General features: G+C 48.7%; 1 protein-coding gene across 1 annotated transcript in view; it reads right to left on the bottom strand.

Annotated features, from left to right (window-relative positions):
* ABCA4 (ATP binding cassette subfamily A member 4) overlaps positions 1 to 9,681 on the bottom strand; it is a 119,132-nt gene extending 109,451 nt beyond the window's left edge. The window contains exons 1-3 of the mRNA XM_058439740.1: positions 9,616 to 9,681; positions 1,729 to 1,822; positions 202 to 343 (exon numbers count right to left, since the gene is read on the bottom strand). Of these exons, the coding sequence (XP_058295723.1) occupies positions 202 to 343; positions 1,729 to 1,822; positions 9,616 to 9,681 (302 nt within the window). The remainder of the gene's footprint in view (positions 1 to 201; positions 344 to 1,728; positions 1,823 to 9,615) is intronic.
* Positions 9,682 to 10,445: the final 764 nt, after the last annotated feature.

Raw genomic sequence — 10,445 nt, 5'->3', positions numbered from 1 at the left:
GAAGGCAGTGGACACATCTCTGCAGCGGGCTGCCATCAGACTCCAGGTCACACTCTGGAGATATAAGGACCAAGAAATTTTGTGCATGTGGCCTTAGGTTGGAGATTTCTCCCCAAGTGCTCCATGCACGCACGTGTGCATTTCAGCACGTGAAGGGGTGTGCAACTTCCTCCCCCGCATGGTAGGGATCTCAACACTTACATGGAGTTGTTATAGTTTGACACAATTCCAGGAGATTCTCCTGGGGTGGGGCTTTGAAAACAGGGATTGTTCACATTGCAGAAGATCCCCTGGAGCCACGGCAGCATTCCTGCTGAGGGCATCGCCTTGTTGGGAAAATGGCCTTTAAAATAGAAAACGAGAACAAGACGGGATTAGTCATGGAGACCAAGCAGGATGCAGACCTAGGAGTTGGCCTTTTTGGGAAGGGGCCCGGGCCCCTCTGATGTCCTCCTTCATTCTCAGCATTTAAGAAGCAGGAGCATCTCATGTGTGCCAGTCCCTGTGCTGGGTGCTAGAGACACGGCCTCTTCTCTCAAGCTCCCAGTGTAGTGGGGAGACAGATGGATGTTGTAATAGGCATGGGTGGAACTGTGAAGGGGAAGCAAGGGGGGACACATCATTTTGTGCCGAGAGGGGCATAGGAGTGTTAGTTCAAGAAGCCTCCACGCAGTTGCTGCTGCTGCTTGAGCAGAGGCTCATCTATTCCTTCAGCCATGGTGAACTGAGCACCTACCCCCAAGCATGCAGTAGGGCTGCAGGATATGGGCTCCTCGGGGAGAGGTAAAGAAGGAAGAGTCTGATGGACAGGAGGCTGATTCAGAACTGGGGCCTGAAACTCATGAACGAGAGGGTGAAGATCAAGAACAGAGGACTGGGCAGCTTTGCATAACGCTTGAGGCTTCCACATTAGCTGCACAGAGGGCCAGAAACCAGGTGAAGGCTTTCCCACAGGGGCAGAGTGTAACAGAGGCTCTCACTAGGTTCCTTTCAGGTCTGCAGACAGCTCAGGGGTCCAAGAAATAAAATTTGTCTTCAATACAATTGTATAGCATCTCTTGTCCTCATTTTTCTCTGGCACCATGTATAACATATCCTCTATATAGATTTCTGAAATATTTTAGAGAACTCATCTACAAATCTGTTCTCTTTAAAACGAGAGAGTTTAGGTATAAAAAAACAAAAACTAGCAAAAACAAAGCGAACAAAAATAAGTGCACAGACCCTTAGTAACTACACACAAGTATTTGCTTAGAATGTGTAGGATTAAAACATGAAAATTTGGGCTGGACAAGGTGGCCCATGCCTGTAATCCCAGCGCTTTAGAACGCTGAGGTGGAAAGATCACTTGAGGCCAGGAGTTCAAGACGAGCCCGGGCAATGTAGTGACTCTGTCTCTACATTAGCTGGGAGCAGTGGCTCATGCCTATAATCCCAGCACTTTGGAAGCCGAGGCAGGAGGATCACTTGAGCCCAAGAGATAGAAGCTGCAGTGTGCCATGGTCCCAACACTGTACTCCAGCCTAGGCAACAGAATGAGACCCTGTCTCTAAACATTTTTTTAAAATTATAATTTGTGTAACATTGATAAATCTGTTACATGCATCATAGACATGAAATGATGATAAGCAGATCTGATCCCCACACCCCCACCCCAAGATCTTTCTAGACAAAAGGCCCAGACCAATGTCTCTTCAGGGCTTGCCCAAGCTACCCTGCTATGCTTACATTCATGTTGGCTGTAGAGCGGGTTGGCATTCCTTAACCAGATCAAGACCAGAAATAAAGACAAAGGCCACACGAGTTCCACCACAAAGCGAATCTGGAAAAACAAAACAAAAAGAGAAAGTTCAGTGGTGCTAAGAGATTATAGAAAACGTAACCAGAGCAGACACACCCCTCCTCAGAGCCCACGTGTGCAGTAGGACTTTGGTTGTGGTATATTTGCCTAAACAGTTTCCTTCTTTTACCACCTCCCCACCATACACCCTCTGCCTTGTTTTATTATATCAACCAGATTTTGTGTCCATCTGGGTTCCACTCTGCTTCTATTTTAGAAAACTGCATTAGCATGAGACTTTCATAAAGGATCATAAGATCCTCTGCTTCAGTGCATTTTAGCTGTCACTAGGCACATGAATGCAGATTTAGGTTCAGTATGGCCCCACCAGAACTTGCATTTCTAACAAGCTCCCAGGTAATGCTGATCTAACAGGTAGTAAAGATTTCTCTGTAACCACTCACCCTGCGGATAAGGAAAGAGGCTCAGAGGAGGCAGGTGACCTGTGCAGTGTCACATCAGCAGTGGCAGCATCAGAACCAAAATCCAGCCTCCTGTTTCTGGGGCCAGTGTCCTTTCTGGCCCTCCCCATTACCTTGCCCTTGCAAATGTGGTCATTTAATGAATGAATGAATGAATGAGCAAAAAAATGACTGTGATCCATAGCAAAGCCAACAAAACTCTGGCCTACCAACATGCTTCCTTCAAGTTTCTATTGCTTAAAGAAACAAAGCAGGGCACACTGCCATGGGTTTTTACATTGGAAGAGGCCGCTGATGTCAACATATGGTTGAAAGTTGGTATTTAAATTTCGGTTCCATTTGAAGCTTAAGGACTCTTGACTCCAAAAGCAGATCCAGTGGCTGTGGCAGTCCACACCCTGTGGCACTGCACACAGGGGTGGGGGTTGCAGATGTGGAATTATGGAGATGAAGAGGGAGAGGGACACATGAATTGGAGAGTAGAATAGTTCTATGCAACCCTTACTCCAGGGACCTTAGGAAGGAAACACATAAGATCTGAAGGAGATCTGAAGCAGCTGGCCGGGGAATAGCAAGTTTAATAGATCAGCTAGGGGCTATTCACATGGTCTTTCATGTAACCCTTTGTTGTTTTCCTCTCAGAGAAATGTAAATAGGCTCTCAGCAAAATAAAAGACACCATAGCAGAGGCTCAATAAATGCTCCTTTCCTGCTAGTAAGAACAAACCACGTTCTACTTTTTAAAAAACAGCCTACTGGCAACCAGATTATAAGAAATTAAAAAATAAATTGATGGGGGAAAATGATCGTGCATTGAAGAAAGAAAAAGCAAAAACTATTTAGGGGCAGGTGGTGATTATGTAGCTGTAACTTTTTACAAGATGTTTTACTCAAAATATGCATAGGGAGGATGAGTTGGAGGAAGCGCGCACACACGCACACAACATGGGAAGAAAAGAATAGACCCTCCGTGAGGCACTTCTTTTTCTTTTTGAGAAGGAGTCTCACTCTGTCGCCCAGGCTGGAGTACAGTGGCACGATCTCAGCTCACTGCAAGCTCCACCTCCCAGGTTCACGCCATTCTCCTGCCTCAGCCTCCTGAGTAGCTGGGACTACAGGTGCCCACCACCATGCCCGGCTAATTTTTTTGTATTTTTAGTAGAGACGAGGTTTCACCGTGTTAGCCAGGATGGTCTCGATCTCCTGACCTGGTGATCCGCCCGCCTCAGCCTCCCAAAGTGCTGGGATTACAGGACTTCCCCTTCTTAACACACACCGCACTTCAGGTCATCACTCCTCCAAGTAAGCCCTCAAGGGCAGTAAGCTTCCTGAGGACAGGAACCTCATCTGTCCTTGTCACTACTGTGATTCCAGCACCCCACATGGGGCAGAACTCATAATAGGTGCCCAATAAATACCCATGGAATGAGTGAGCATTTGTCAAGACTGGTCTAGGAGGCTTCTCCAGAAAAGCCTTTGGTGACATGGGGCTCAGGTCACCAACAGTCTGTAGATTTAAGAAACAGCCTCCCCCAGGGTCATGTACATTGGTGTCTTGTCTTCCATTCTGGATCATTCCATCAGTGGGTAAGGCTGGGGAACAAGTTCTGCAAGATAGCAACGTTGAGTGATAGGAGCAATTGATGAAACCTGGAAGTTGTTCCCACTGTCTTCACCAAAGAAATGAGACACCCAGTTCAAATCTAACACATTTGATTCCTTTAGACAACTGCTCGCAATATTGGCTTTCTACCAAGTAGATCGGCTGTCTTCCATGCAGCAACGTCTATCTGGGAGTGGTCTGGTATGTTAAACACTGATGCTGATTTGGGAGTTAGTGGGAAGATCTGGGTTAACAATCACTTTGGGGCTTGCTTAACCTCTGAGTCTCAGTTTTCTCCTCTCTGAAATGGGACTGCTCACTTTTCCTACAGTGTACACTTAGGGTTAAGAGAAGGTTACTCTGAGGTCAAGTTACTGGGATTCCTATCCAGCCTGTTCCATCTTAGCTATGTGACCTTGGGCAACCCACTCAACCCTTCCATGCCACACGGTCTCATCTGTGAAATGGATGTGATACCAGGACCTACCTCCCAGAGCAGTTGTGAGGGTGAAATGAGACAACTGTATTAAACACGAAAGCACAATATGGCATGTGGTAACACTCAATAAACACGAGCCATTTGTTATTGCCTTACAGGGTTGTCGCAAGATCACAGGGATGTTGCGAAGGCAGAAGAGTAAGGAGATGGAATTAAGATTATCTGCAACCTTGTAGGCCTGCCCTCCACTTACGTTCATCTCCCTCTTTTTTGTTTTCAGAACTGCCCAGTTGCTGGCTTGGAACCATGGTGCTTCCTAAGAGACCAGCCACACACCGTCCCCTGCTCCATATATAAAGAGGGAGGGCTGTGCACCAGGGAGGGGACCAGCCAGCTTGGCCTGCCTGTCCCAGGGGTAAAATTTCCAAACCAAGCTAGTGCATTGTCATCCTCCCTTGCAAGGCTTGATCCACCTCCTGGCATCCACCCACTCCCTCACTCACTCATTCTTGTGTTTTTGAAGAATCTGGTCTCCACAAGGCACTGTGACTTAAAAGCCTCCTCTCAGGAGTAGGGGAGGGATCAGCAGCTCCTTTCTTCCTTCCTTCTTTGTCTGGCCCTAGGACTGTTCCTACCTCACCTGTGCCCTCTTCTCATCCTTGAATTAGGCTGCTGTTTTCTGCCTATAGTCCCCAGCCCTCAAATCATCACCCCTGTTGATTAGGTCAGCACTTCTCATGTGGCTGCACGCTGAAAACATGCCGGGGTCTCAGGTCATGCCCCAGATCAACTACATCAGAATCTTGGGGCATGGGACATCAGGGTTCTTCTTTTCAGCACTTCTCAGGTAGTTCCAACGTGCAGCCAAGGCTGAGAACCGCTGCTCTAGGTAATGGTTGGTTGGTAATCTTTGAAAAATATTTGTTGAGAGGTCACTGTTGTTCTAACTCTGTGAGAGTGTGTGTGTTTGTTTTTGGTGGGGGTTGGGGGCGGGTGCTGCATTTCACACGTCACTCCCTGGCCAAAGACCACCAGCCATTCTTTTCCTAGCCTGACAGGTCTGGTTTTCACAATAGCCTCTTCTGCCGGCTTCCAAAACCATGCTCAGCACCCCCGCCCCAGAGCGGCATCCCTGTCCTTGACGCTTAACTGCGCACAGGCATACCCCAGGGAGAAATTCCACAGTATAATTAAAAACATGTTTTCTCAGCAGCTCAGACTCCCCCTACCCTGCCCTTTACACATGTCTGTAACTTTAATTAAGCCCAGCCAAGGCTCAGAAGGGCTGGTGGAAAATTCTTTTTTCCCAAACTGGTATTTCCTTCTTTTTCTTTTCTTTTCCCCTTCCCTCCCTCCTTTCTTCCTTCCTTCCTTTTTCTCTTTCTTTTCTTCTTTCCTTTCTCTCTCTCTCTTCCTCTCACCTCCCCTCCTCTCTTTACCATTCAATCGACATGGGGAGGAGGGGTTTCTGGCAAGGGCACAGTTGAGCTTGTTGTTTTAGAACTGAGCCTGTTAAATTTTCTTCCTTCCTGCTCTGTTTTCAATTTAACAGAAGGCAGCTGAGGCCTAAAATGAGCCCCATGATTCTTCCTTCTGCACCAAGAACCAGGACAGAATTCTTAGTCTGGACAAACATGACCCAGAGCCTGGGTACACTGGAGTTGGTGCCCAGCCTCTCTGTACTTGCCACATTCTCGGCCTGATGCTGGGCCCAGGACAAAGGCCACAGCTGTCCCAGGTGCTCAGAGGTGTGGTGTCCAAAAAATGATCAGCGCCCCACTTTCATGAGTCCTCAGGCCTCCCCCAGATATCCGTCCTAACCCAGAAGCTGGGATGAAGGGATGACACCAAGAGACCCACCTAGTGATCTTCATAAACCCTCCCTGATGCGGCACCAGGTCCACAGCCAACACGGGCAGATGTATATTTGTCTTGTGCAGTGGAGACAGCTCTCATCATTGGGAATGCACGTTATCAGGATGAACTCCTTGGGAAGTCTTCTCTCACCCTCTCCAGCCCCGGTGCCTCCTCTGAGCTCCCAGACCTCCTCCTCACCTCCCACCCGTGTTTCCTTCTACTCCACGGTCCCCACGTTGTGCTGCACGGTAATTATATGTGGGAGCCGCTCCTGCCTGGCTCTGAACTCCATGAAGGCAGTGGCTGTGTCTAGCTCACCTTGGTACAGGGCAAACACACATCCCAGTTTGCCAGGTCCAGTGTTAGTTTACATTTATTGTCCCAGTGCAATTATTAATAGTGTTCCCTTTCACTTTCAAAACTGCCCTGATTGGATGATAAATTATATGGTCACTCTATCTTAGTGATATCAGTGACCAGACTATCGGATAGATCTCGATCCATGGGGGTCAGTGTGGCGTAATGGCCATGCCTGCCTGCACCGGTTCACGCAGCATGGGTGTGAATCCCAGGTCCAACCCCACCAGTTACTAATCCTTCTCTGGAGCCTCAGTGACCTCATCAGTACTGGTGGGATCACAGAGAGGCCTCTCTCGTGGAACTGTTGGGAGAGTTCAGGGAGGTGATGCACTTAGTACAGTGCCAGACACTTAGTAACACTTGACGAATGTTAACAGAGAAGAAAAAAAGAGGGGGGAAAGCAGAGATCTGAAGATTTTCATCTTATGCCCTTAGGGATTGGGAGCTGAGGAATGAGGAAATGTGGTGTCTGGTTTTACTCTTGCTCTGCTTACAGGGGGCATGGAAGTTTGAGGGAAAACCTGGGAGCTGAATTATGGGCTGGGTGGTTGTACTTTTCTTAGAGGGACCATCTTCTAGAGGCAGAAGTTTCCAGAAGAATCAAAAGTTTAGGAAGGAGCCACAGATCCCTCTCAGAGCTACTGAATCTGTGGGGGGTGCCTCTGTCTTACCCAGACATCCTGGAAGCTCCTGGAATGTGGTAGCAGGTGGGGAGCCATTGGGAGGCATGCCAGACAGAAATCTCAATTTCCAGGCCATCAGGATGGCATCCAGTGAACGCCAGCCCAGACCAGGCCCAGCCCTGGGAGGTGCCCTGGCCAAGGCCCTCAGCCTGAGTGGCTCCGTCTCCCTGGGAGCACACTGTGGAGAAGGCAGAGTCCCTGAGCAGGAGTCGCCCACCCATGCCAGGGAAAGGCCAGATTGAGAGGGAGGACACCAGAGCATTCTGAAAACAGGGTTATTCTCTGTCACAGCGGCATGAGCGCCACAGGAATGGGCTCATTTTAGGCCAGGAGCTATAGTCCTCAGTTATCATGTGACCCCCCCCTTTGAGGGTCACAAAGAGCACAGTGAGAATAAAATGAAATGAGAGTTGTAATTTCTTATGGGAAAGAGAAAAATGGCATATTGAATTTTCCTCCACAGTCCACAGATGCCTCACATAGGCAGGGGCTGGGAGGTCCTGTTGCCATTGTATACCCATGAACCTAGCACAGTGCCTGGAGATTATTTTTTGATAGAAGGAAAGAATGAATACATGAATAAATTTAATGGAGTTTTTTTGTTCCAGTTTTATCAGGATTTTCATGCAAGAAGGGAAGCTCCTAGAAGAAAGGACTGAGTTTCTGATTACTCTTAATACTTGGCCCCTGGGGACAACAGATAACTTCAGCACCAGCCTTGACAGAGGAAAGTGGCCTGAGGACAGTGGTGCTTCCCAGACAAGCCAGGTCTAACTTGCCTCTTCCCCCTGCAGCCTCCCTGCGTCCTGGGCCAGCCACACACAGGTTTTGGAGCCATCCATGCGCATGGCTGAAGCGTGTCCTGTGCTGCTCTCTTTTATGCTGGTTGTTAAGCTATTGTCCCTCGGCTCCACATGCACCAACCTGCCAGGGCTTTCTCTTCAGGGGTCCGGACCCGAGATCAGGCTCAGAGATCCAGCAGCAGCCTCAATGCTTGCCTTCCTCCCAAGTCCTAATGTCAGCTCCACAGACCTCTCATCTACGTTTCCAAGTCTTAATAATTCCTGTCTCTTCCCTTGGTTCTCTCAGCCCTAGGGGTGGGAGCTGTGTCCTGCAATTGCTACCTCCATGATACCTTAGAGTTTTCTTTTACTCTCTCAGGTACCAGCTCTGTACTTAGCTAACACCTTTTCATATTAAACTCTAAGGAGACCCTCACTGAGACACTCATTCGTAGGCCTTCACCTGTCCCAGTTGGCCCCATCACCTAAATGAACTTATTCTGAACCGAGATTTGGAACAAATACTGTTCTCTTCTTGCCTAAAGCAGGTCTCCCTCCCTTTCTTCCTGATCTCTCCAGTGGCTTGCAGCTCCCGTGGTCCTAATCTCACCCCCACCCAGGCCCCACCCCTTATCCCCTCCTTCCTCTTTCAGCTCCTTTAGTCACTGGCATTTGCATGACTCTGCAAGGCTGTAGCAAAGTGCATTCTTTCTTTACAGTTTTATAGTCCTCCTTATCCTTTCCCAGAAAAAATGCACAAAGCCGGTTGTCATTTACACGTACAGTCTTGGTGTTCTCTGATCTCCGGCACCTTTTGCCCGCACTTCTCATGGAATATTCCGCCTATGCTACTTTATGTTGCTCTTGGTCTCAAAACATACTTTGGGTTTTCCCAGGCAGCACAGAAGCCAGTCCAGGGTGGAATCTGTGTCGTGCTTTTAGGGCTCCAGTCTAACCCAGCCTGGTGTCTGCTCACTGAAAGAGTTCAGGAAATGTGCATGATGGTTAATATGTATTGCATCTCACAGAATCTAGGACGCAGTCAATTGTAAGATGCACTGTTATTTTTCTGCACCACTAAGAAAGAAAAAAAAATGTGTCCAGTTAAACTGTGACTTGATCGTGAGCTGCATCCCAATTTCAGAAATGTTAACGTGAAAAAACAATGTGCCTCAGAGAATCAATGAAATAAGGCCTCACTAAGCTGGGAAGCTGTTCAAGATGGTTCTTGCTTGCCTTTGGCCTGCTCTTCAGGGCTTAAAGTTCTCCCCACTGCTCAGTGTGGATGCCCTAGAGAGAGGTAGACTGGACAGGCAGGTGTAAAACAGGGGGTGGGAGAGGGGCGGGCAGGCAATGGATTGACGGGCACAGTGGGCAAAAGATTTTCATGTGGCTGAGGACAGAGAAACACATCTTCCTGGGAAGGGCACTGTCAGAGGGGCCTACAGAAAGGCCAGCCAGCTAAACACTGCTTCAGTGCTAATCGGCGACAAGCCCACTGACTGCTCACAACCCCCTACCCTGCCCCACCACCCTACCCCACCACCCCACCCCACCACCCCACCCCACACTTCCAACCTGTTTATTTGCTCCACACCTCATTTTTAAACCACAGACAGTAACTGTTACCTTTTGCCTTTTCCGCAGGGTCCAGTTCTTCCAGAGCAAAAGCTGTATCTGTCTCACGAAGCCCATGCTAATGACCACACGAAGACCAGACTGGTCAGAGCTGAGGCCCCCTAAACAGCAAAGGACATAAACGCCGCTAAGAGCGCCTCCGGCTCCGGTCACTGTGTCCTTCTCCTGGTGATTAAAGGCTACTTTTCCCCTTCAAAGCATAATCCCTTTTAATTACACATAAGCCCTTTGTTGGGGAGAGGAGGCCGACACTGTGTTGGCTCCCTTTTAGGGAGAGAAAGAGAACCCTAAAGACACAAGTGGCTGGGCACCAGGGAAATTGAGGTGGGGGATGCAATGGGAAACCAAGACCCTCAGGCACGCTCCTCCATGAGAGGGGCTCCTGAGGGGGATGTCTTCAGGTATCTTTGACCTTAAGTTTGGAACAAAATCTCTTTGCATAAATATAGGCTGGGAATTTGTCCTCGGCAAGAGCCTGCCATGAGCCGGCAGTCAGGGTTTGACTGGCCCTTTAAGTCCAATCAACTCACTCGGCAGATCTGAAGTGATCCCTCCCTCTTTTAGTCTTTTATCTTGCTCCGTAATGACTGAAGTCATTATGGTCAGCTAGTTGGGTTATCTCTGAGCTTAGCGGAGGGTAATGATGTTTATCTCTTGTGCTGAAATTGATCAACTAGTAGTGGCTGCCTGGTGCTGTGATGGAAAAGGCACTGGAACACTCCAGGCTCAGCAGGACAGAGCCGTGATTGACTTGCAATGTCTGACTGGGGTGCGGGCATGAGGAGAGGCAGCAGATGGGCCCATTACTGTCATTCCAACCC

This window comes from Hylobates moloch, unplaced genomic scaffold (assembly GCF_009828535.3).
Source record: "Hylobates moloch isolate HMO894 unplaced genomic scaffold, HMol_V3 SCAFFOLD_5, whole genome shotgun sequence".
Classification (NCBI taxonomy): Eukaryota; Metazoa; Chordata; class Mammalia; order Primates; family Hylobatidae; genus Hylobates; species Hylobates moloch.
The sequence above is the reverse complement of the archived record's forward strand: the minus strand, read 5'-3'. Positions and strand labels throughout refer to the sequence as shown.